Source organism: Camellia sinensis, chromosome 13, assembly GCF_055761805.1.
Source record: "Camellia sinensis isolate YWXY chromosome 13, ASM5576180v1, whole genome shotgun sequence".
In the NCBI taxonomy this organism is placed as follows: Eukaryota; Viridiplantae; Streptophyta; class Magnoliopsida; order Ericales; family Theaceae; genus Camellia; species Camellia sinensis.
Genome location: NC_138973.1, coordinates 93,483,120 through 93,510,900, shown reverse-complemented (window position 1 = coordinate 93,510,900; position 27,781 = coordinate 93,483,120). Strand labels below are relative to the sequence as shown.

Sequence of the window (27,781 nt, the reverse complement as noted above, 5' to 3'; positions counted from 1 at the left end):
CAAGCTGTAATTGCAAACAAAAATTGTGCACAACCAGCCAACGGTCTCATACACTCTTACCATCAATATGGGCACAAAATGTTTTGTTTTTTCAAAGACGACGGTTGTGTGGAAGCATACCCCATGGGGTCAACCTGTGCATTACCAATTTTTCTCCCATTGTGCATTGTTATGAACTAATCAGCTCCCCTTCAAACAAAAAAATATACAATAGACCATGCAGAAACAGAGTATTGATATTCATTAATGAAGAAGTCAGCACGATGGTGAAGAAATGTACCACGCATCCTACATCTGCTTTCAACTTGCTAACAGATAATAGTTGAGGCCACAGATAAGTGACAAACAGATACTAGTTGACAGATAACAGATTTGCCAAATCTGTTAATTACAAACAAACCTGCAACACATAACAGAAGTTGTTCATTACAACCAAAATTGATACACCCAGATAAGAGAACCTGCAAGAGAAAACAGGCCACAGATAAGTGACAATGCACCGAAAAAATTCAGTCATCCACAAAGCATCCACAAAATTCATCCACAGAGCATCCACAAAAATGAATCCACATACCATCCACAAAATTCGTCCACAGATCTGCCAAATAGCATCCACAAAGCTCTTACAATGACACCAATGTTTCCCAAAATTCATTACAGACTAACATTATAAGTCACATCATAATAACTTATAAAATTCATTCCGTACATTCATTCCATAATAAAATTCATTCCACAAAGCTATTAAGTAAGTTACATAAGTTACATCATAATAAAATTCATTCCATAAACATTACTTACATAATGAAGTACAATACAACAAAAACTGGTACAAACTTCCATTCAATTTCCCAAAATACAAACAAGTACGAAAGTTACATGATCAAGTACAAAATGATAGAAGGGCTGTGCTACATCCCCCGAATTTGGGGGCCCCTAATCCCCCGAAAAATCAGAACAAGGCAAAAAAAAAAACATGCCCAAAACGACGTTGCTTTGGGCATTAGGGGGATTAGGGGGGGCATTTTTAGGGGGACAAATCATTTCTCAATGATAGAAAATAGCAAAATGATTTGTCCCCCTAAAAATGCCCCCCCTAATCCCCCTAATGCCCCAAACGACGTGGTTTTGGGCAAATTTTTTTTTTTTTTTTTTTTTTTTTTTTTACCGTTTTTTTTTTTTTGCCTTGGTTTGAAATTTAGGGGGATTAGGGGGCCAAAAATTAGGGGCATGTAGCAAGGCCCTAGAAAAAATAATGAAATACACCATCGCTTTGATTATATTTTCTATCCTTTCAAGCCTTCGACCATGGTCATTTCCCAAGTCATGAAGCCTCGTCCTTACATCGTTGAAGTGTTCTACTGTTAAAGCATCACCAGCTCTAGTGTTGGAAGGGATTGTGGACATAACGCCTTCATCATCTTCAGCCACGAAGTTGAAGTAATTGCAATGGGGAGTGGGAGTGGTACTCTACAATGCATGACAATCAGTTAGTTGAATACGACAAATATTACTGTGACTACTAAAGGATTAAAATTTCCAATACATACTTACATATTTTGATGGGCAAACAAAGCACAAACGCCCTTCATTTCCATTCTTATTGTTCTGACAATACGTATGGCAGCGGTTCTTCCACAATTGCACAGCCTCGTTTGTAATCTTATGTTGCTAATGTTAGAAGAAGAAGCCATTTTTAAAATCCGCATACATGAGAAATTTGTAGTGGTCTGCTATGCTTCTGTTTGATGGGGTTAATAGCAGGTCTAGGTTAATTTGAGGGACAGAGTGTGTCTTTACTGAAAACATCTATTTGTTCAAACTGCCATGTTTAATAGCATTTGCACAGAGGTTACACAGACTAAACTGTTAATAGCATTTGAACAAACATCGCAGCTCAATGTACACACGTAGCATTTTGAAACTGAACAAATACAGCAGTTTCAAACATAGCATTTGTGATTAATTACAGACATGTTACACACATAGCATTTTCAATCTGAACAAACATGGCAGTTTTACAAACATATCAGGTCAATGTCAAGTAAATTATCAATCACACATGTTAAACAACTATTATCAACAAATCATGCTGAAGTGAAATGATTAGGGGCAGATTGTTGGAGACTGTGATTCAGTAGTTATCAAACTGAAATAGTTATCAACAAATGACACATGTGATTTTCAACAAAGCACACTGAAATACTTATCAACAAATCAGTAATAGTTATGAACATTTAAGTTCAGTTTGATAATAGTTACCAATGTTGATAATAGTTAATTCAAGTCACGCAGCTAACACATTAGTTGATAGCAGTTCATTACAACAATTCATGCGTGATTGACAACAAATTCAGCAAAATCACATTATCAATCACACATTGAAAATTACACAACTATATGCATTCGTTCAACTAATTATCAATCTGCATAATCATACTATGTTCTGCAAAGATGTGATCCTTTCATTTTATGTTGGATCAGTTTCTGCGTATTCATACTACGTTCTGCAAAATTTATACTTTAACTCTAAAAGGTAAATGCATAAATGTTCGTCACAATATGTGCCGCATTTTTCAAGCATACCATTTATCTATCTGCATAACAGTAATTTTCAAATATATTTTGTGAATCACAACCCTAACTTTTTTATTTCAGCGTTTGAAGGACGAACCTGGTTCATCTATGGCCTGAAAGCCCACGTTATCGTCAACAAATTCCTTCTCTACAGCCGATGGTGGTCGCGGTCGAGCTATGGTTCGCGAAGCAGAGAAAATGAGGGCTACAGCGGTGGGTTGGGTTTACGAGTGGGTGGCCGTCGGGAGTGGTCGCCGGTGAGGCTGGGTTCGGTGGAGGAGGAGTGATTCGGTGGAGGAGGAGTGAGTGTGACAGTGAGGGGGAGTGAGAATGAGATTGAGGTGTATACTCTGTATAACCTGTATAGCAGAGCCGGAAAACGGAAATTTATGTTTGGTTTGCATTTGGGAGACGAGTTTTAAAGAAAAAAATTTCTAAAAAATTGTTTGGTTTTAGTTTTTGTGAAAAAAATTTCAAAATCACTTTCTCTCACTTACATATCAATCAATCACTTTTTCTCTCTCCTCTCTCCTTTCCAATCACTTTTTCTCTCACACACATCTACTCAAATTCTCCCAAAATATCAAATCATTCCAAACTCCCAAAAAAACAACTCTCCCAAAATACACAACCATTGTTAACATAAATTTCAGAACATAAACCTTACACTTTTGATCATTTACCATGTGTATTATCAAGAAATCAAGACAAAATGACATACCTGAATCCATTGATGAACGGTTAAACGGAAGCGTGATTATCAATGAACTCTTTGTTATTGATTATGTTATTGCCTTCTAATCCTTTCCCCTTTGGTGCCTTATGTTTTTCCTTGAGAGGATTTAGAAAATAAAATGGCAGTGTTCTTCTTTTTTCACCTTTTTCACTTGGGAATGAATACGGACCATAACCTTTTAAAGGTTGTAATTGGTTTTCAAAACTGAAAGGTTGTGGAAGTTAAAAATGAATGAAAACCAACTTTAACCATTATTGGTTTTAATTTCTATTTATTGGTTTTCAAAACTGAAAGGTTGTGGAAGTTCAAAAGGAATGAAAACCAATTTTAACCAATATGTTTTAATTTCTATTTCTGCCTGTCATAGAAATAGAAATTATACAACTAGCTAGTATCTACACATTAGGTCCATAACACATATACCCTTAAGCCTATTAACTAAATTGAATCACTTAAATTGTAGGCTTCTTATAAATGATAACACCACATTTAATTATGTGGTCCCATTGAGACATTATCTAACAATCTCCCACTGGACCACATATGTATCCTGAAAAATGTGCTTAACTTTACTGAGCTCAGAAATTTGTTATCATAACTTGAGGGTATCCAAACAATCTTGTCCATTAACTATATTAATATAGGATCAAAGCGGTCTTCATTACATCAATCGTAACTCGACCCACCAATGGTCACGTATACTAATACAGCTAAATGACATAGATCAATCATGGATGCGTAGCATGGAAATTACATGTGATGTGATCCATACATGCCTATTTCCAACTGGTCCTACTTAACTTTATTGAGATCAATACTTCACAATACGTAACAGAGCGTAATAAACAGAATATTTCATTTCTGCAGAAATTAATCCAATTACATAGCTAAAACTCGAGGCTGACATAAAGCAGTAATATAAATACAAACTCCCACTAAACCAGAATGTTCTCAAATAGAACAACACCCATCTGAGCAGTGTGCTCATGAAAAACCTTGGGTGGTAGTCCCTTCGTAAGTGGATCCGCTATCATGGAGTTTGTCCCAATGTGCTCTATGGAAATCTGTTCACTCTGCACTCTTTCTTTTACAACTAGGAACTTGATATCAATATGCTTTGATTTTGTCGAGCTGCTGTTGTTATTTAAAAGAACAAACCTAAAAATTTTTAAACTCTCTCCCCAGATTTTTTTTCAAAAACAACTCTCCCAAAAACAAACCAAACAGTCTTCATTTTAATTTTTAGTCCATAAGCCAAAAAATCACTAACAAAAGACAGAATGAATTAAGACTGGGACCCCCTTTCCCCGTACAAGGATCCTCTCCTTGCAAGCCCCTCCTTGTGCCCGTCCTTGCAGAGCCGTCGGGCCTACTTTTAGGCCCAATTTTGATAATCCAAACCGTTCAAATTTTCTGATTTATTCAGTATATCATACCTGTAAAAAATCAAGTTGATTTATTCACTGTAACGCCCTAAAAATTTACCCATTATATATATATCAATGACATGCATTATTTAAAGAAAACACTTCAATAATTCATTATAATATTCATCAGAGTCTTACTAAACAAAAACATTACATGTAACATCAAATTTAATGCCCTAACGGCTTACATCTTTCCAAGCCAACACTTGGACACAAAAGTATGAGTTCTAACTCAAATATAAATAAAGCCCTAGGCTTGAGTGTTTACTTGTACTAACAATAAAATAAAACAAATAACTAGAAATAGTCTTCAAAGTCCAAGTCCTTCCAAGCTAAGTCCTTGGAGGTAGCTTATCACCTGAACCTGAAAATGATGTTCTCATAAAGGGTGAGCCACAGCCCAGTAGAAATATACTAAACCACATATAAGCAATGAATAAAGCAATAGCGTTCAACAGATGGTTAACCAAGATAATCAATTACTTCATTTTACAGTCTCATGACACTATTGTCTAAGATACGTTTTACTTTCCAACTTTATCAACATGGCTCAGAACCTGGCCAAACTTACAACAGTGAATTATATATATCATATTCACATTCTTCCAATATCAACAAACAAATGAGACTCAAGCTCAAATCAAAACACTTCATACTTCCAGATTGATACACATTTTAGTGTTGTATCAATAAAACACTTCTATATAAATAAGCACACATAAAAGTGATGCTAATGGAGTCCATCCCCTATCTCCTCCCAAACAAAATCCGGTTTAGAGGTCCATCCCCTATCTTCCCCTAAACCGTGGAGTACATCCCCTATCTCCTCCCACACAAAACAATGTATGCAAATGCAATGCTCAATCAATACACGTATTTTCTGTATCAATGCAATAGTCAAAAATTAATGACTTAACCAATGTGATTAGTTTCAGTTATTCCTAATCCACATGCAATGTCTACAACAATCACGACTATCCTCCACCGATAGCCCAAAACAGTTATTTCTAGACTGCAAATAAATATATCAATATCAACAATTCAATAGGTGAGTGATTTAAATTACACAACTACTCCATTTAATCAATGAATTCCTCAATTTCATGAATTTAACAAAATTCCCCAATCTCCTGAAATTAATTATACAAATTAATTTATTATTACAACTAGGGTTTTTCCCAAAATTACCAAAGCATTTCCAACATATCAAAATACCAAAACTTAGAACAAAACTTATAAGATGGAGTAGGAAATCCCTACCCTTGAAGAAAAGAACTGGAATGAAAAAGATGACGAAAACCAAGGTGCTCCAAACCCACGATTGTTCAGATTAAACGGAAGCCCTTGACCCTCTCTATCTTTTTAACAAAGGACTTAGGGTAGAAATACACTCTAAGTAGATCAAACCTAAGAGAGAAGGTGTGTAGGGAGAGGGAGAAGACGGTTCTAGGGTTTTAAAATCAAAAAGGAGATGAAAAATGATCCAGAAAGTCGGATCTCGGATTTTTATACCAGTCGCCCCGCTCGAGCGTGGAAACCCCCGCTCGAGCGCCACTTACAGACTCCCGCTCGAGCGGCCAAACTCCCGCTCGAGCGGCGAATGCACACTCGCAGAAGTTTTTGCAGACATGTCCCCGCTCGAGCTCCCAACTCCCCGCTCGAGCGTTATTCACGACTTCCCGCTCGAGCGTGTAATCCCCCACTCGAGCGGCCAACACTACACAGGACATACTGGATGGGTGTATTCCCCGCTCGAGCGTCCAAACCCCCGCTAGAGCGGACAAGCCAAAATCTGGGCAACCAGACTGGGTTCCTAAGCTCAACCAACCTACTCCAAATCTTCCCAACACAACCCAAGACTGAAAATAAGGATTAAAGGGTGCAAACAACATACTCTCAACAATCAGCTCCACAGAACCTAAGTCTATATATAACAAGTAAAGAAAAGGGAAACCGGGATCGCTATATTCACTCTCTCTGCTTCCAAGTCCCTATGGAGCCTCCCTTTCTCTTCCCTGCCTTGGCGCGCTCGCCCTCCAATTCCCTCTAGAGATCGCCTACTCTGCTATCCACCTCGTCCTTCTGCCTGACCAGCTCCTCATTATTGCTCATAGCCTCTTCATGTCGCTCGACCGCGGCGGCACAGGCTCTTTGGGCCTCGTCGATCTTCTTCTGCTCGCCAGCAAGTTGGAACTCGAGCGACACAACCTGGCGGTGTGTGTCCTCCAGCTCCGCCTGAACCGTTTGCAGCTCAGTGTGGACACTCTCCCAACTTGCACTCTTCTCCTTCAACTTTGCAAGCTGGGCCTTGGCTTCATCTGCCTTGAGTTTGCCACCCCCCGCCTTCCTCAGCAGGGCCCCTGCTAAGGTGGTTACCTCCATTTGAGCGAAGTATAACCCCCTTAGCAGCTCAGCCTCGTTGAATCTGGAGGCCGAGCGCAAGGCTGCCTCTTCTACAATCCCTACAAGGCGATCTGCCCCTGCTTTGGCTGGGCCTTCTTCTCCCTCCAGCCGCCCTGCGGTCCTACCGACTCCTCCTTCTTGAGGTAGAAGACCCCCCTGAGGCTGTCCCTCCCTCCTTGGCCCAGGGCCAACAGCCTCATCCTCCACTTGCCTTTCGGGGACGACCTTTGCGCCCCCTACGGCGATCGCCGCCGCCACTGGCACCACCTCCATGACCTTTGAGGCAAGCATTTATTACGACAACACCTCTCCGTCGGAACAGGACCCCCTTACCCTGAGCAAGGTAAGGTACAACATAGGCTTTCGGCAAGGAGAGCAGGTCGGAAGGGACAACGAAATGATGAGAAAAGGATATAAGCAAATGTTGTAGACAAGAAAAAGGTTAAGTTCTCTATTTGGAATCCTCTCCCATATACTCTGCTTCTTTCCAACAACTTGCTCGTCCGAGAGTTCGCTGGGGGACTACTCCGTTCCCCGTTGAACTTGCCTGCAGGTTATCTGGTGGGCTTGATCATTTGGACACGGCCTGGAGGAGCTTAGACCTGTCTGATCCATACACTGGGACGAACAACATTAACACATAATCAGTGCAAATTTCCTGTCACAAACATCATATCCAAGTACAACAAAATCTATTACTTTGAAAACACAAAAAATTAAATTTAAAAAATATGAAAATACTAAAATAACATAAAAATAGCAACTTCCTAACCACCTTTTAGGGCTGGTTTGGCATGTTTACAAAAAGCCAAAAGTCAAAAAGTCAATATTTTTACTTTGATCACATTATTTTAAGTCACATCACCTGTCACACACATCATTTCAACCCCTAACCCAAACGGAACTCATATTTCACAAAAAGTGAAAAAATACATTTATTTATATTTAAAAAGTGAGGAAAAAAATTGGACTAAAAAAGTGCAATTTTTGTCTTTGTGGATGAAAAAAATGTGGATGTTTGGGTTAACTTTTTGACTTTTATAAAAAAATGTGTATTAAAAAATTGTATAAATTAATGTGTAAGGCAAAATTAGAATTCGGAATTGTGTAGGCCTAATTTTTGACTTCCTGTGAATAGTAATAACTTTTTGACTTTTTGGTTTTTTTTCCCAACTTGCCAAACTTGGCCTTAATATGTAGTGTCACGTACGTTTCCGTTTCCCTCCCAAATTTGGAACAAAAACCAAAGTCGGCAGACAGCGCTTTTGAAATCCCACAGACGCAGTACTTTTCATGATGACACACATGCCGTAGCCTTTCTAATCTCACCAACTCATTTCCATTTCCCATACAAATTTCGGCTACTTTGCTGTCCCTCCTTCTCTCTCCATTTCGGTTTTGCTGTCCACCTCCAGTAACACACTCTCTCTCTGTGTCTCCATTTCGACTGCGCCAGGTCGCCGATGGTAACAGTCACCATTTTCTCCGGCATGTGTGAGTCAGTCTATTTTTTATTTCGGAGCACATTATTATTATGACCTACTGTGTTCCACTCGTACGACATTACCATTTATGAACTATGAAACTGTTCCTCCTTAGGTAATTGAAACCATACGTACGATTAGGTATACAAACTACACGGGTGACAAACTGATATTGCCATTGAGGAGTTCCAAACTGACAGACGGTCTTCGTTGAGCAGTGTAGTCGGGTTTTTATTTCTCTGCATGAAGGTAAGTTGCGTATGGGTGCTGTTGGGTTGAATGTCCGATGTGGCCCTGTTTCAAGTGTGCGCATTGGTTGTTGATTCGGGCTTCAAGTCGTAAATACTATAAAACGAGTACAACATATGGCCAATTAATTTTCGTAAAACAGTGGCATGCCATATCTGCATAAATTAACGACAACATATCATAGTTGAAAATAAACGAAAAGTACCACTCGTACAATGCACGTACGACTCAATGGTCCGTTGATTGTAAGTTGTTAACAGTCAATTTCGTTTTGTTACAATGTGGGAGTAACGTTCTTTCTGCATCCTTATGAATATTGCATGCAATTCTTTGCAGGAATTATCGTAATTGGATATGGGCGACATGTCAGACAATGCGAAGCAACTGTGAGTTTATGTCGTTCAGTATTTGATACATTTAGGTTTGCAAGGTTATGTTTCCTGTACCTACTAAATACCACGGTCTGTTCGTGTATGGCATATTGTGCCGTTATGTACTGCCATCAGGAGGTTGTGCGATTTGAGTTTGACACATTTGCGATAGCCTCAAATTGCACCATGAATTTCGTGTAATGGATTAAAACTGTGTCGATTTCTTACCAGAATATGTGCACATACGGCACATGTCGCGTATTCTGCGGAGAGCATTTGTGAAATCCATAATTCACTGAGTTATACTAAACCAATTCGGTTCATCATTTTCGGTGACAACGGAAAACGACGTTACCAATTTCACGAAAATGGCACAACTTTTGAAATGGGAAGGCAAGATTGACTAACTTGAAAGTTAACCGACGAAGATGATAGGATGCACAAAACGTACATACCACCGATGTAATTTGGCCTTGAACAAAATTTCATTTACGCTGATATTTGTTACAGGCAAAGGAAAACATTGAAGGCAAGTGGCAAAGGTTCAGGAATGGAAAGGGTTGACATTACCGAGCCCCCTCGTCGAAAGCGGCCACTTGGGCCATTTATTTTTTACAGGTTCGATCCGTGTCCTTCAAAGCGGCTCACAGTACGAATCCCTCTCGTCAGAAACATGTGACAGTATTTTTGCACAATTCTGCATTACATATTTTGAACTCATAGCTTGCGCCTGTGCAGATTTCAGTTTGTACTCACAAGAAATTAAGATTTTAGAGACCAAAAGTAAGGGCCAAAATAATTTGGACCATTTATAATTTTTGTTGCAGAAATGATGTGGTTATTATATTTTTAGCAACCAAAATTGGACATTACGGATGCATTATTATGTAGTTGGGACCAAATTTGTTTGTGTCACAAATTGTGTACGTATATGTATATATATCCATCCATATCTAACATATACTTGCGCCGAAATTGACAATGGTTGCAGCCAGGAACAATTCAAGGAAAGACGAGAAGCAGACAACCCCGGACCGAATATGGTTAGTGTGCAGACATGTAGTAAGTAGAGTACCGTGATGGAAACACGTGACTGCTGTGATAGCAAAGTATGGACTTCTATTCCATGCGCGCACCAGTCATGTGCTTCCATTGTGTCGCATTCAGCGATTTCCAGCAGTCATAGAAGCCATATTGCATGTTCTTATAAACTCCGATTATTTGTAAAATTCCATGTCCGTTTTTATTTCAACTGTGTGCGAAATAGTAATTTGTATGTGCAAACATATGTAAATACCAGAAAATGTGCACACATTGCGAGTGATACAACTTTTGCTGACAATTATTTTGGACTTACAGCTCCTATTTGTCCTGTATGTGCGTCACGTTGGTGTAACACTTACAGAGCCGAAAGGATATTGGGGAAAGGTGGAAGGAACTCCCCTGTGATGAGAAGAAGAGGTTTCAGGACATGGCTAAGGCAAGTGCCAAGGAACTGGGCGAAGAAGTTGCAAAGAAATCTGCAAAGGTACTTACGTGCTTAGTGTTTTCGTAACTGCATTTGGGGAGGACCTGCTATCGACACAATGTTGGTTACTTTTTTGTATTAATGTTCACGTTAATCACATTGCAGAGTAAAATGCAAGTCCGCATATCATTGAAGGCAATTTTTGATATCGTGAACCGGTGTAACGAAGCACAAAAGCAGGCAGTCATTGATATTGGGTTCGGTGGCCTCCTGGGGTTAAAGTGTACCCGTATAGATCACAACATGTGCCAATGGTTGGTACAGAACTTCGATCCCGACACGTGTTCGTTGACTGTTCATGGCCGTCACCTGAGGCTCACCTGTGAGGAAGTGCATGTCTTATTGGGTATACGGTCAGAAGGCAATGACGTGCAGTTCACTGGTTCAATAGACGCATATCCCAATATCTACGAAGAGGTTGGAGCTGTTAAAGGAATCATTCCTTTGAACCAGTTGAGAGTTTATCTGACTGAGAGTGATGGTGCGGATGACGAGTTTCGGCGGAAGTTTGCGCTGTACGTGTTGGGGGCCATGTTGTGTCCTACCACAATGACCGCGTTGAGCCTGTCGTTCGTTCATGCCGTGAAGGACGTGACCGGTATGGGGGCATGTAATTGGGCAAAGGTGACACTGCAATTCCTTGTGAAAGGTGTTCGGAAGTATAAGATGAAACTTCAGCGCCAGGCAACTGGATGTGTTTTCCTTCTAATGGTAACGTAATCGACCGTTGTTTGTTTGTACCATGCCGATTACATATTTCATCCATTGCTGTGCATATGGTTCAATAAAATGGCAGTCGTTGCGAAATACAAACTTACCTGTTATTGAACAGCATGACAAATATACTTGTACGGGCCACATTTTTTGTAACCACGAAAAGCTTATCTTTTGAACCGGAAAGCTGCATGGGGATTCTGCCATCGAGACACATAAACACATACATATGATTGTGTTGTAAGTTGTATGCATTGTTAGCGAATACGGATTACTTTGCTCGGAAGTGTATAGTAAATATCTTTTCCCCCTTACAATGCAGCTATTTTACTTGGATCGTTTTGCCCCTCCCTGCAAGAGTACGTCGGCTACTACACGCTCCATCCCTCGGCTAAATGATTGGGGTGATGCCGAAATACGGGAGACGAGGCGACTTATGGGAAGGAAGCAAATGTTGCAGCAACATGAGGTAATCAACCCATTCGTTCTGCACATTTGACAGCATTGCCCCACCTGTGTTATGGATAACGGTGACAGACAGAATATGTGTTCCTATGACTAGGTGACAAGCACCGACAAACAGTGACCCATTCCTTAGCGTACGTCATATTTTCAGTTTGTCCCTCCCTATTTACTCTGAAATACTCGAACTTTTGGGGGGAAAACATGAAGTTTCCATGTGGACGATGTTGTAGCCTTACAAATTCAATTTTATGTACTACTTCTGTTACGAAATGAATTTTCGTTAAGCCCTGAAGTCAGATTTTTGGAAAAGCTTGAAGATTTTGGTTTTTTAACCTTGTAAAAAGGTCAAAACATTGTCGTTCAGTTATTGTTAGTTAGTTTGTAATTGAAAGTTTATCTTTGTTTATGTAATTGGGAAAAGGTAAAGTGGTAAACATGGGATCGACTGTGAAGTTTTTATCCACACCAGATGAGCATCATTTACAACAACATTTTTTTTCCATTTCAGACGAATGGAGTAATTAATTTTTATGAGATATATTTAATATGTAAAGTGTGTATGTACACATATGTTGTGTGCAACTTAAGAAAGCAGACGGAAACTTTACGATTCACAGTTGAGCTCGATTAACGATTCAGTGCATTACCATTTTCATTTATGATTTGAATCCCGATTTGACAACTATGTTAGGTGGAGTTTCATCCAACAAAAGCGGAAAGCAACGACATTGATGACGCAATTGACACACACCATGTCAATAACAAACAGAAACCACGAATTGATGATGTTCGTTTGAGCAAGGTTGAGACTGACATTGGTGAACTGAAGGAAACCATGAAGCAAGTGCTTCACAGCAATGCGGAAATAAGGGAGATGTTGCTCAATTTCCGAGGGAAGGAAGCTGTTCACAATGCAAAGGTAAGCAAAAGCAATCAGTACACATGCTTCACACAGTTCACAGAGGTTACTTGAAGATGAAATATCGTACCAGGTTAATGTATGTGTTTGTGTGATTAGGTGGAGTCCACTGAAAGAAATTGTAACATTAACATATCCTCCAGCATTGGTGAACTGAAAGGAATGCTGAACGAACTGGTTGCAGCTATATTGTCTGGGAAACAACCGTTTACTGAACAGACACACATTGCTGAAATGAAGCAAATGATGCAGCAAGTGCTGGCAGGTTTATCGGAAACAGCACAATTGGCTCGCTCAGAGGAAAAGGGTGTTGACCCTACCATGGGAGTCGAGTTGCATGATGGCGGCGTGGTCTTCCCAAATTATTATGGTAGCCCAAATGAGGGTAATGTTCAAGATTTACAGGGGGTGGATTGGGAGGACAATTATGTGAATGGAATGTTGTCCAATGAGATAATTGATATGCACGTTGGACAGTTGCGTACCGTCCAAGAAGTTGGGGACATGCACAACAACCGTCGCCTTGCGTTGGAGGAAACATACGCAAGCGAAGAAAGCAAATCTCTTTCAGTTCAGTTTCTGTCCATGAGGAACGTTGCAAAACAGAGTTTATCTTCGTTTGATGATTTGCAAACCTTGCCACCAATGCGAGGAGAAGCAGACAATGTGCATCCTTCTGCTGGTAAGGTTGCCCAAACATTGGGAGCGGGACAAATTGTAACAGCCACACGAAAGGGAAGAGGAAGAGGAAGAGGAAGAGGAAGAGGTGTTGAAGCGACAGACGTAGGGGATATGCATTCGTGCAACGATAGCAAAATAAGTACTCGACTTACTGCCGAAAAATTCCCAAGTCGCCACATCACTTCACCTTTCGTATGTTTCATTACCAATTGATGCCGACAGCATTACTGATCATAATAGAACCATTATTTGTGTTGTATTTTAATATTTGTCATTCTACTGCAAGTTTGCAGTAACAAATGTTGTACAATTGTCTTACAGATTTCGGACAAACTCCTGTCCAAACTGCACAGGTTGGACAAGCGGTTCCGTTCAGAGGTTAGACATCGCTTCACCAATTTTAGATGCATAAGGATGTGTTATGTACTTTGCAAATCACATTTCTGAACAGTGGTGAGTTAGTTAATTGTTTATATTAATAGGAGGAGTTGATGTTACTTGATTGTTTATATTGATAGAAGGACTTGATAACACTGGAGAGCAGAGAGGTTTTATCAGCGGCCCAAGACGAAGTTGTTGACTCTGTACTTGACGACAGAAACAATGAAAGGTACGGATGAGTTTAGTACTCGCAATTAACCTGTTCCGTAGTATTTGTGAAATAAGTTTGAATTCCACAATTTTCATGTGTCGTGCTATGTTTATTTGATTCTTGTAGGTATCAGTTCTTTAATTTTTCATTCTCTATGATTTTGATGGGTTTATGATGGGTTTATGATGGGTTTATCCATGTCGTATGTAGGATTCTCTTTGAATTTAATGCAGTGGGCTACGGAAAGATCAGTGGCTAAATTTCCTGTCTGAAGTTTTCTTCTTTTGGTCTTATCCTGCACACATGTACCTATTGGGAAAATTGCAAACCACTGATATTTTCACAAAAATATTTACACATTCATGGAAACCTTTATAATTTTAATTATGAAACTTAATAAAGTTTACCAATGATTTGCAAATTTTTTTGAGAACTTATAATGAAGTGCAATTTTCCCTACCTATTTTCTTCTACTCTGCTTACATTTTCCATTTTGATCATTTTGGGATATTGTTGGCTCCAGTTTGTAAAAAACGTGTTTCTTTTTTTTTAACTTGCTGACCTGTAAATGAGCATTTCAATTTTCACATATTATTTTAGCAAATACTATTGGACATGTCATGAGTTGTAATATCTAAAACTTTGTCTTTTCATTTTGTTTTTTAAAAACTTAAAACTAATCTTCATTGGATTGGAGCCTAGTAGAATCAGGAATATCTGCCATAGTTGTACAACAGGAAAAACTAATCTTATGTTGTAGAGTTAAGCCAGATACGTTTAAGTTTTACTAGGCTGTAGGTTGCTTCTTACTGATTGATGTATACGTTTTATGTAGGGACATTGTCGTGTCTATGAATCTGCATGAAATGCCTTGCGAATGTGCTACGCGACGTGACATGCGCACGCTGAAACCAGGGGCATGGCTATCCGACACTGTAAGTCGTGGCATCTGACAATGTTATTTCCACTATATTTGCATGATGGACATATCCATGTAGGGACATTGTTATTTCGTATTACATTTAAACAAATGGCAAACCTTATTTCGCAAGTTGCCTGGTTTGTTACAATGTTCCAGCCAATCAACTTGGTCGCGGTTCAATTGACTAACGGACAGCGGCAAGTACACAAAGACGGTAGGCATACTGCGTGGTTCTTTCCAGTATATTTGTCGGTAAGTAAGTGTTTTAGGTCGGTTGTGTATTGCAGAAGACATATTTTCAGAAAACTTTGGCTGACTGAACTTTACACACTAAACATGCAGACTTTGATACTAAATCAAAAAACTCAACCTCTGAACCATGAAAATATGGTCAAATCATATTTTGGACATGACAGATATACTGGGGTGCTTGATGCATGTGAGAAGGTAATATGAATGTCCATCCCATTGAAGCGAGTAGATTTAATATGGACGTCGGTAATATGAATGTCGATCCCATTTACTTGAATGTCAATGTAAATATGAAAGTGCGTACATGTTCGCATGCCCTCTAAACAATGTCTTCGCTTGTGTTTATGTTTATGTGTAGATTTACATGCCTTTCAATTATCGAGGAGTACATTGGGTGTGCCTAAAAATAGATATGGTAGACCGTGTGGCGTACCTATTTGACTCATTGGCATCCGCCACACTGGACACCAACAAGCTGAACACAGCAAAAATGTTGGTATGTCGTGCTGAATTTCACAAATCTACTTCCACACTGTCACATCCTTCACATAAACTAACCGTCTCATTCTGCAACAGGTTCAAACAATGCATGCCTTACTGCAACTACAGTTTGGAAATGAATATGCTGTAGACATGCGTACCTTTGAGGTGCGCATGTTAGAACAAAGGCCATTACAACAGCTGGACGAGTAATCCACAAACCCTGCGTCACATTGACTTCACTCTTGAATCACTCATTTAACGAACCTGCTTATATTTTACGAGAGACTGAATGTTACATTTCATTTGTAGCACTTTCGACTGTGGGATGTTTGTGATCAAGTACATGCAGCGGCCTGATATACCCAGCGGTCCACACAAGGTACATTGTACCGCTTAATTTCCAATTGCGAAATAAATCCGTTTATTCCCTACCGCTGTAACCGTACCTGATTTGTGTTATTCGCTTTCTGTACATAGTTTCATCCTTCTGTGCGCCGGAAGTTGGTGCTTGACTTCGTTATGGATGTGAACAATACAAAGATGGGCGAGTATCGTTCGTGCATGTGATTGATTGCAATTACAACAAATAGTGCAGCGATTTTATCATGGCCTGCCAGTACGAGTGTAATTTCGATGCCCAACCACAACTGGATTACTGCATCAGCTTGTCGTGACAACTTTTTAGGTCGCAGCTGTGATAATACTAATTTCCCACGCGTATTGATTGTACACATAATTCCAATGTTTGGGACTCGAACAAACGAGGGAAAGTAGTCATGTTTGTTTGGTTTTATCGTGGCCTGTACGTAATGTGATACACATAATTCCAATGTTATGGGTACAGTACAGAACAAACAATGCAATGTCATATTTGCCCAAATGACTATACTAATGTTTGTCCAGTGCAATGTGATATTTGTCCAACAAACAATGCAAGTTGAAAGTAGTAATGTTTGTTCGCTTTTACCACATGAATTATGTTTGTTCGATTTTTTTTAATGCCATGATTTTGTCCAAAACAAAGCAAAAAAAAGCCCATAGAAGAAACAAATGGCGGTGACTATAATGCACTTTGAAGGGGAATTGATTACTTCATAAAAATGCACAAACGGTGAAAAATTGCACAAAAAATAAAAACAACCATACAACAGACCATTAAAAACACAGATTATTGATATTCAATTTTTTTTTTTGTTCAGCAAAACAAAAAACTGTATTGATGGAAAAGCACATACAAGGTGTCAATGATACATCAACAAAGAGGAGGTTGGAGACCAACGAAGAGAAACAAAAACAGAAGGAAAACAATAACAATGTAACTCCAAGCCCATCCTCACAAAACCACATAATAGGGCAACCAGATGAAACTCCAAGGCAGCATGAACAAACTTCAGACCATACAGCCACCATTGAGACTTGAGCCTGAACCTTCAACCTCCATTGAGACTTGAGCCTGATCCTTCAACCTCCAAAAAAAAAAAATTAGTACAGCAGCAGACCAACAATTACAACAAGGCCCGCAGCAGACCTCCAATAACTTTCCCCAATCCAACAGCAGACTTCCAATACAGCACACCAAAACATCATTCAAACAATTGCAAAAAGGCCAATATGCAGCAGCAGACTGAAGCCTATTCGTTGATCCCATATAGCAGCAGCAGAGTACATATATAGCAGAGCAGATTTGAAGCACAGCAGAGCAGCAACCAGAAATGAGCATGCTTGACCCCATAAACTAAGCCAGAGCAACAAGCCAAAAATAAGGCAAAGCATAGCAACATTGAAGCACAGCAGAGCAAAAGTAGCCACCAAGAAGATATGGTAATACCACAGACTGACCAAAATCCTGCATACCACAGCTTGACCAAACTCCTGCACCCCAGTTTCAAAAAACACCAAACACCACCCCCTAAATGAGACTTTGATACTATCCAGAATACAATATATGTCGTCCACTGAATACTGTAGGCCTCTATAACTTTGCTTACAGCAAAGTGCAACCCTCACTTTCACCATCTCAGCCAATTCAGGCCCATCAACAATCTTATCATTAAAAAGGCAATCATTCCTACCTTTCCAAATCATTCCTAGGTGTGCAATACAAAAGAATACATATATAAACTAGCCTAGGATTTGGGGAACAGAACGCCTAGAACACCCCACTCTGATTGAGCATCTGCCAGCATGGCTTGGGCTTGGTCCAACTCAGCTTTAGTTGTCTGAATGGATGCAGAACGATGTCTAATTTGGGAGAGCATCATCCTTGCTTCTTGATTAAGCTGGTCGTGTTGCTGCTGCAGATGAGCCTTTCTTTGCCGGACAGAGGCAAGTTCTGCCATGAGTTTGGCTTCCTCAAGTTCAAGTGCTGAGTGTTGCTGAAGAATGGCTGCAGAGGTCTGCTGGCTGAGTTTGAGTGAAGTAGATATGGTGTGGGCTTCGTTTAGGAAATCCTTATTGGTTTGAATATCCTTCGAGCAAGTCTGAACCATCTCTGAAAGGGTTGGCCATTCTGTGATGATCTTGGCCAATTGCTTTAGTTGAATGGGGTTGAAAGGATTAGGGGAGAGGTTTACAACAGCAGAAAGACAGGCCAAGGTTTCATCAGGTTTGTGGAGAATGATTTCTTCAACTGGGGTGTTAATGAGGTTGATGAAGGTGGTTAAGGTTTGTTGAGTTTCAGCATCAAACAGATGTAGCCTTTGAGGCAATGGGGATATTTCGTCTAGATCTTGTTGAAGAATAGAAACTTCGGCCCAAATATCCTGGCATGGACCGACGGCCTGTGAACATTAATAGTTTGGTGAGAATATATGCTTGCAAGTAATAAAGAGTAAATAGGATGAGGTTGGAAATGGTAGTACCTGTCCTGATAACGTGCACGCAGACGGTTGGCCTTGTTCAGCTGTGGTTGTCGCATGAGGACGAGTTGTTTCTGGTACTGATGAGATGGCAGCATCAGCGCCTTGAGGGTGTTTCTCTGGTTCTGCTAGCAGGGGAAAGTCATGAGGACCTTCAAGTTCTGTCTCGCCCATTGGTCGTGGAGATGAGTCCTGTATTATGTCCATCCCTGTAAATTGGAGAACAATACCAGTTACTTAAAGAGAAGTTTTTTTTTCCCAAACGAACAGTAACATTTGTATTTCTATTTACCTTGGTTGTGGTGAACTTCTGGTTGAGGGGATTTTGTGTTGTCATCTGTTGGAGAGGATTGGCTGTTGATTGAAATGTCAAATTCAATCCTCTGAGATTCTTTGTTTGACGTTTGGGAATTGGAGGGGTTGGATGGTGATGGTTGAGGGCTAGAGACAGAAGGGACAATGTGTTGAGGAGAAGTGGAAGGATGTTGTGATGCAGACTGTGTGGATTGCTGTGGCAAAGACTGTGAAGCAGGTTGTAAGGGAGTTTGTTGCGATGCTTCAGGTGGTGGTGGAGTTGGTTGTACAGTGGGTTCTGTGGGTACATTACTGATTGGACTGGGAATTTGATGAATGTGTTGAGGAGAAGTGGAAGCATCGTCATCATCAGCAGCAGCAAGGAGTAATCTCCTTCTTTTTCTCTGCACAAAAGTAAGTGATCAGTCGGGCGTGAATGCAAATTCAGATGCTGTAAATATGTAAAGTGAAGGCTTACTTGGTAGAGCTGCCCTGAAGGATTTGATGTTGTTTCGCCAACCATTTGGCTGAGAGGGATATCCCACTCACTTAGGTCTGTGCTTAGAGCAGGAGCAGTGGAAGGCTCTTCTCTCTTCTTCGCCGTGACCTCTGTCTCAGCAGGGGTACGGGTGGTAGCTCCTCTCTGTGCTTGTGTCTGCGCGGCTGCGAAAGAGTCTGCCATTAATTTCGGAACTGAGGGGGTGTTTGTCTGAGTAGTTGCATCCATTGGATCCTTGCCTTTACGTTGGTCCCTGACCAATGGTTCAGCAGCGGGCACAATTTTGGCTGTCAAGGGTTAAACAAGTTAGTGTTGTAGAGAAAAAAACAAAACAAATTGCATGACACAGTCAGGGATATGAAGTATATGAAGGAAGGATACCTGTAGCCTTAAGCTTGGAAGGCGAGGATATGCGGCCCTGAATATGAATACAAGTATCGTTAAGGCAGCTTTCAAGTGGCTTGCAGAAAATAATGGCAGTCATAAGTCCCCACCAATGGTCAAAAGCAGCCGAGCAGTCCGAAGCAGGTTTGAAGAAGAAGGGGCCAAAATCTTGGAAAAGTTTGGTGTTCTCTGTCAGAATGGATTCAGCTTGTGTAGGATCTTTCAAGTGGATTCTGGACCCAATCTCCTCATGGATGGTTGGGTGGAAATAAGGATAAGGGATAGCCTGGGAAAGACCAAATTGCCTGGACCATTGATTGGGACAGTATGTCTCAAAACTGCAGCTGGATAGCTTGGTGGAGGATATGGAACAGCCAACCAAGACATGTCTACAGGTGAGAATGTGTCTCCAACTCTCATTTTGTTCTTGGACTTGCTCATTGTGTAAATCAGAAGGGTCTGTGAAGAGGAAGCGAAGTCTACTGGAGGAGAATTCAAAGTTTTGAAATGGCATGTACAGGTTGAAAGGTCTCTGGGAAGGAAGGTTGTAAAACATGGTAAGATGATTTGTGAAAGTGAGTTTTGAATGGCTGTTATAAGTGAGCAGTTGCTCAGCATAGGAGTGGCAAACAGGTTTCAAGGTGTTAGGTGGTGGGGGTCGTGCCTCAGGGAAATAGGCATACAACCAGGCCTGGAAGAGCCAGAAGGGGCCACCACAGTTGCCAGAAATCTTCTTGTCGACAAAGGAAAATAGGGCCTTGTAAAGGGTGGCAAGAAGATAAGGGGCTAAAGCCATAAGTTGGCCGTCTTGCATACACAAGGCAAGGGGGAGGTATTCTTTCGTGATCTTGTACCCAGGGACACAAAAAAGAAACTCACAAAGCCAAAGTAAGTAAAAAGCAGTTCTTTCTTTGTCATCGACAGGGGAACCACGCTTGCCTTGGTATTTTTTGGCAAAATCTGTATAGCACATGTCAGTGTTTAAAGTAAATGTCACTTTTGGAGGCTCAAGGAGAGCATGAATTGGATTGCCCAAGATTGGCAGACCAGTCAAGTGAGCTACATCTAAGATGGTAGGGGAAATCATACCAAAATTGAGGAGTAGGGAGTTACTAGACTGCGACCAAAAGCATGCAGCAGCAGCAATCAGCCCTTTCTCCACGTCATAAATTTTAGTCGACAGTCTAATTGCTTCAGCAATGCCCTGGTGCTTCCATACTTCGGCGTCGTGACCTTCAATTCTCCTGGCCCAGCTTCGCCAATCAGAGTCTGGTGACCTCCACCCTCTGAGTGGGTTTTTGCTGACATTCCAGTTAGTCCACTTGAGTCCAGCTTGGTTGAGAAGAAGGTTCTCACCATTACCAAGGGGATAGTATGGAGCTAGCTCGTCTGGGAAGTAAGACGCGAAGGTAGGGCCTAGAGTAGCCTTAGCGACAGAGCTTGGGCTGGGCAATAGGGTTGCAGCAAATTTTAGAGGAGCGATAAGTGCTCTGATAGGGTCCGGGAAGCGGAGTAGGTCTTCATTGTTCTCCTCAGATGGAGATGGTTGAGATTTTTTCGGTGCCATGGCTTAGGGTTTTGTGGTGCTCTGGTTTTGAACGGCAATGGTTGAGAAGAAGGAGTACAGTCTGGGGAGTTCGAATCAGAGGGAAATGAAGTGGTTTGAAGTTGAAAGGGTGGGTCTTTTATAGCTTATGATGGGGCCAGTATATTTAAATGCTCTTATATTGGGCTGTACTTTATGCTTGTTTTGGGCCCAAACAATGGCCCCCTCGTTGAAGTTAAATATCATATGACTTGGACCCCCATGACCCCCTCTCTATCTGATTGGCCACTTTTTTTTTTTTTTTTCAATTTCTTATTTTTTTTCCTTCTCCAAACAGCAGCCCCCACGTGTGTGTGTGTGGGGGGGGGGGGGGTGGTGGTGATTGGGGGGGTCTCAATCACTTCCGCAATATTTAACTTGAACATGGGGGCCATTGTTTGCACCAAGTTTTGCCAGTCTCTGTCGACAGATGGTCCACTTAATCGAGGGCATGTGGCCAAGTCTGAAGGAATGTCCACGACCTGAAAGTGGGCTCTCTGCATGTGGGTCACCTAGAAGTGATAGGGGAAGTTTTTACCACCAGTCACGGAGTTAGCGGGCACACTTTCAGGAGGAAGCATGAGACAAAGCAGGAGCCTTGCTCTGTCGACAGAAGTTTAAAACAGTTGGTGGCCATGAAATAAACACAAGAAAAGGGAGCTCGACAGATAGAAGTGGAGGTTTAGTATTGATATCCGTATACTGTTTTTGTGGCCCATCATTGCATGATCCTACACGTCTACACCATAACTGCCACTGTAACTGCCCCGACTTCGAATCTTCAAGTCCACTCTGCCAAATATTGACTCTTCCCTGTCGACCTTCCTTTTCATCATTGTGGGGCATGTCCCTCATCATTATGAGACAAAAATCGACAGAATATTGTCCACTAAACACAACCACAGTCCTTGCAAACTGGGTTAATGAACCGCAACACTTGGCCACTCACAGTTACTGCCCCTGACTATGAATCATCAAACTCTGCCAAATATTGAATTTTCCCTGTAATTTAATCAAAATATATTCAATGTCGGTAAACTTGAAAATACGTTTGAAATAACCTTTTTCTGTATTGTAATGACTTAAACACAATTGTTGTCCTACATTTTACGTAACGAAAATACACAACTTGTTTATATCAAAAACAAAATATACATCTCGGGTTTATAATCCAAAAAATGGGAACTACTTTTTTTAAAAAAAAAGTTCACTCATATTTTCACCTACATTCTGATTGGATATTAGATTAAAAATTCCTCTTTGCACCTATTTTTCCCACATCCTCCCAACAGCTGCTCCATTCAACTAACATTGAATCTTGCATGCCACCTGACTTACACGCTGGAGCAGTTACTGGCAGTGCTTATGGATTTAGTGGCCACCCTCCAACAGGAAACATGAACGAATTGGGAGTCTGTATCTGTCGAGGAAAGGCTAAAAGGACCTGGGCACAGGTGGTAACTTCAATTATATGCACTTCGACAGGTGGCAACTTACTTTCTACATTGTAACTTCTGTGTAGTTTTTTCCCTTCTACTTTCTACTTTGTTACAAACAACACAACAACACAACAACTTACTTTCTACTTTCTACTTTCTACTTTGTTACTTTCTACTTTGTTACCATCACTTCATCGAAAGAAGTCTTCATCCATTTCAGGCATTTGAACCAATACCACAATTGCTTGATTTTCTTCTTGAACTTGTCAACTTTAAATTACTGCTTCGTTGCTGTCCATATAGGCCCACCATAATTTTACTAACAATAAACCCATAGTAAACATTAAATAATTTCACAACTCCTGTTCGTAACTCGTAATTCATATACCGATCGGCATGGAGATAAAGTAACGAGTTCGTTGGGTTACTTTCTCCAAGTAACACCCAAAATTAACTGCCACTTGGATTATATACAAAATGCATGTGCTGGTATGTAATTTTGCAAACCCACTTGGACAAAATTCGTATTTTACTCGAAATATAATACTAATTTACAGACACAAGTCATAACAAATCAATACGAAGCGAAACACATCGTTAGTTGATAAACCACACCGCAAAAAAACCCTTCAGTTAGATCCAACCAAATATGGAACAGAAACAAGCAACCCGCAATAGGAATCTTGGAATACAGACATAAGCCAATTTCCCACCCAAAACAACACACAGACAACCCATATATATCTCACCTCACCTTCAGTTAGTTTTGAAAATGACAAGTCACTGCAAACACAAATGACAACATCACTCTAAACAATATGGGAAATTTACAACTCGTGGCCTTGTACATAAGTAACGTTGTGCCATTTCCTGGCATTGTACATAACCAATTATTTACACGTTACGTACAACAATCCGTGCAAAATGAAAACTACATACATTATTTCCATGTGTTTTCAATAGCTAAGGGAATAAGTAAATCATACAAATTATACAATTACCTGATTCACCTCATCAATTGTGTTCGAATCATTTTTCCACACTGCTGCTTCAACACTACCGTATTGGCCCACAGGCTGCTTGGAATCAGGAGAAACATCAAAAAATAGTCGCCGTTGCTTAATGTGCGGTGTACTTGGATCCACCAACCCAGTTTTGCAGCGAACGGGCAATGACTCCGCATTGTACTCACGGTCAGTTATGTGGGGTGTATCTGCATCTGAGTTATTACCCACTGTTCGGCTAAACCGAACCTTAGGACACGTTCGCTTTGTGTGCCCAATGCATTTGCAATTCCCACATTTTCTTGGTCTTCGACAGTTGGACGAGGCCCGTCCTGGGTTCCCTTTTGTCTTCACAACATCAGGATCTTCTACTCCAAATTGTCGACAGAATGAATGTTTCCCTTTGTCTCCATTCCCACCGTTCAAATTCCTCTCATATAACTCCTTCATCCGGGTCGTCATTGGAAGACATGCATCCCTAGCATCCTTGAAACCTTCCGTTGATTGCGAGGCATAGAAACACATTTCGTTGTAGGAAGAACACAATATCCCATACCGGGCCGTCTGTGTTGTAGTGCTATCAATTGAGGGTTGAGGCCATTGCTGGCCATCCTTGCTTGCAGCCCTTGTCCATCTATGCAGCACACAAGTTGGGGGAATTTGCGTTAAATTTTCAGCTTTCATAACACATATCATGTGGCAGCAAGGTAGCCCCAACGACTCAAACTTCATGCAAGAACATCTCATTGCAGCATCCATTGGACTGTGTGTTACTATCCATGATCTGTCCTTCACTCTGTACTTATGAATATAGTAGCATTTCTGACCATCCGGCAAAGGGAACACATCCTTCACATTCAACTTCCCCTCTTCTAAGATTTCATCACGGAACATTCTAAATATATTTCGGGTGAATAGCTCAGCTCCATGTCTCTCTATATCTCGCAATGGAGTAATCAATACCGGAAAAGTGTTATTTGTTTCAGCATCATCTCCAGCCTCGTTATACCTTATCCTTGCAAGAGCCCGATCATAGTGCCTAACAAATTCATATAGCTTCAATTTGTGTTGGAGGAAGGGATTGAAATAAGCATTCATACACTCCGAGCGCTGAGTGCTCTTCATCCCAGCAAAGAAATGTCCACGCATATATGCCTCAGCCCACATATGACGCTTCTCATATGTCTCCAACACCCAACTGTTGGTTTGAAGTCCAAATTCTTCGACCATTGTCGTCCAGCCATGCTCAAACTTTGTCTCATCCGTTTCCATGTCCATGCACTGCTTGAAAGCATGTGCAAAGCCACTTATGTGAACATTTGAAACAGCATTTTTCCCAAGATGCCAATTACATAATCGATGTCTTGCATCTGGAAATACTCTTCTGATTGCCTCTCGCATCGACTTATCCCCATCTGTCAGTACGGACACAAGTGCTTTATTGCCCATCGCCTCCATAAATGTTTCCAAAACCCATGTGTATGTCTCAATTGTCTCATTAGCTAGCAAAACACATGCAAATATCGTGGTCCTAAAGTGGCTAGTCACACCAGCCAACATGACAAACGGTTTCTTGTATGCATTGGTTCTGTAAGTTGAGTCAAATATCAACACATCACCAAACTTTGCGTAGTCGGCCCGCGATTTCGAATCTGCCCAGAACAGATTTTGTAACTTGTTATCGTTACACACATCATACTTGTAAAAAAAACGTGCATCAACATCAAGTTTTGCGCATAGGTAAACCAACGCACCCTGCGCATCACCATCCTCAACTTCTGCTCTACGTTCGGCTTGAATATGGTTGTGCAGATCCGTGCGGATGAAACCAACATTCTCATAAGACCCGGACTGATTTACCATATAGTCCATGATTTGGCTAGTCTTCACACCGACATTGCGCATAGCCATTGCTTGAGCTTTGTCACCGCTGTTTAAACTGCGATGTGACCTCAGATACATCACACAGTGTTGTTCCGCCAATTCATGGTTGTGGTCTGCGACGAAGTGAGTCACAACATACTTTCCCCCTTCACCAGCATCCGCATCGTACCGTATGCGAAATTGGGCTTTGCAACCTACTCTTGTTAGTGCCTTGGGAGCTCTACTCTTCTCAGCAACACGGTCCAAGTATTTTGGTAATCTCTGACCTTCCCTTGAACACAACCACAGCCTACTAACGACCTTTCCCTCTTTATTTGTGTTAAATCTGGATTTTCGTATACTAAATCCCTTGGCTTTAGCATACGCATTGTAGAAATCTTCTCCATCTTCGACCGAATCAAATTTCTGTTCCAGAATAGCACGTTCAACATCACCAACCATGTCATTGCGATGAGCATCGTCAACCATTTCTTTTTTCACATCGGCTCCGCCATCTTCAACGTTCATGTTGGTTGCTTCTTCATTGCTCGGACCAGCTTCGCAACCATGATCAGGTTCTGCCCGACTTTCATTCATCAAACGGATGTCATCTGCTTCATTTGGAATGTCATAACCATCACCTTCCCTTTTAACTTCCGCTGGGGCCATACTGCACATGACATTACTACCAACAATTACTTGATGACCGAAAATTGTTAACACAAACACAAACATGACATTTTCACACGGGTTACCTGTTTGTGCAAACACAAACACTCGCTTGAGAAACAGAAAGAGAAAGGTTAGCTGCCAATGGAGGGGTTTCCGTTGGAGCGAAGCGTAGAGCGGTTGAAGTTAGGATGGGGGTTTAGTTGAGGGAAAATAGCTGAAGTGAACGGGCCAGAGAGACAGAGAGGGAGACAGAGAGAGGGACACAGCTCCATACCTCATATCTAGTTCGAGAGAAGGGCTTCACTTCAGCAATGGAACCAACACAGCCTTCTAGTTACGTTGTTGTTGGAAATCGCCCGTTATACTGTTCCCTACAGAGCTTCGTCAATGGAACGAACCCAACAGGGGCTTCTCCCTGTAATGGAAATCAACGGTTACACTGACTCAACCTTACACAGAGAGGAGAACAGAGAGAGATAGAGACGAAATACAGAGAGTGAGTGGGATGCAATCATGCAAATACAAGCATTAACCGGTTGCCCCGGTTTCAACTTTTTCAGGATTAAACAATTCAATGGTCTTGATCAATTATTGTAATCTAACGGCTAACAATTGGGTTGCATATGGTGTGCAACCTTAAGGGGGTTGCACACTTAAGCATGACCCTTGTAATATATATCTTTTTAAAAGTGGTGTGTCACATGCATCCTTAGTTATATTATTTTCTTCTTTAGTTTTGACATTATTTTAGTTATGAGTTATGAATTTCTCTAATTATACCTTAAGTTATGTTTAGTTATGATTTTTTTTTTCTTTTTTTAGTTATAACTCAAAAAATTGAAATTATATAATTATTCTTTTTAGTCATAAAATGCATATGGTACACATCCTTTAAAAGGAGTGGATCATAATATTTTCCAATCTTAATAGATGATCATAAAAGTATACTAGGACAAAGTATAAGAGATTTGAATACAAAGAAGCTTTGAGCACATAAGCCCCACCAAAATATTACTGAAAAACTAAACCCAACTAATCAAAAGAAATGAATATTAAAAGAAGATTTTTAATTGCAAGTTAACAATAGATAATAAGAAAATAAAAGTTAAAAACTTTATTTTTTAAATATTTGTTTTTTAATCCTATTTTTGCATCATAAATTATGAATAAAAGTTGTACCAACACTGACATATATTCTCAAATTAAAAATATATATACATATAACTCTAGTAAGATCATTTTGGTGCCCACATAAATTGGTATTTGAGAGGGTGATTTATGCTCCGGTGTTGGGCCGAGGTATAGACCGAGCAAGTTGAGGGCCCAGCAGAGCATTGGGCCGAGATGATCGACTGTTCACCCGGAGATGGGCTACCAGAA

The 27,781-nt window shown here is 40.6% G+C and overlaps 2 protein-coding genes across 2 annotated transcripts; both read right to left on the bottom strand.

Annotated features, from left to right (window-relative positions):
* Nucleotides 1-16,974: 16,974 nt before the first annotated feature.
* LOC145806305 (uncharacterized) lies at nucleotides 16,975-19,698 on the bottom strand. Its single transcript, XM_082902890.1, has 4 exons — nucleotides 19,434-19,698; nucleotides 18,954-19,359; nucleotides 18,665-18,870; nucleotides 16,975-18,583 (listed from the first exon to the last, which is right to left on the bottom strand). The coding sequence occupies exons 1-4, from the start codon at nucleotides 19,680-19,682 to the stop codon at nucleotides 17,930-17,932; spliced, it is 1,515 nt and encodes a 504-aa protein (XP_082759016.1). The 5' UTR covers nucleotides 19,683-19,698; the 3' UTR covers nucleotides 16,975-17,929.
* A 3,098-nt stretch (nucleotides 19,699-22,796) lies between these two features.
* On the bottom strand, nucleotides 22,797-27,028 carry LOC145806306 (protein FAR1-RELATED SEQUENCE 5-like). Its single transcript, XM_082902900.1, has 2 exons — nucleotides 26,676-27,028; nucleotides 22,797-26,399 (listed from the first exon to the last, which is right to left on the bottom strand). The coding sequence occupies exons 1-2, from the start codon at nucleotides 26,678-26,680 to the stop codon at nucleotides 23,852-23,854; spliced, it is 2,553 nt and encodes an 850-aa protein (XP_082759026.1). The 5' UTR covers nucleotides 26,681-27,028; the 3' UTR covers nucleotides 22,797-23,851.
* Between the last annotated feature and the right edge of the window lie 753 nt (nucleotides 27,029-27,781).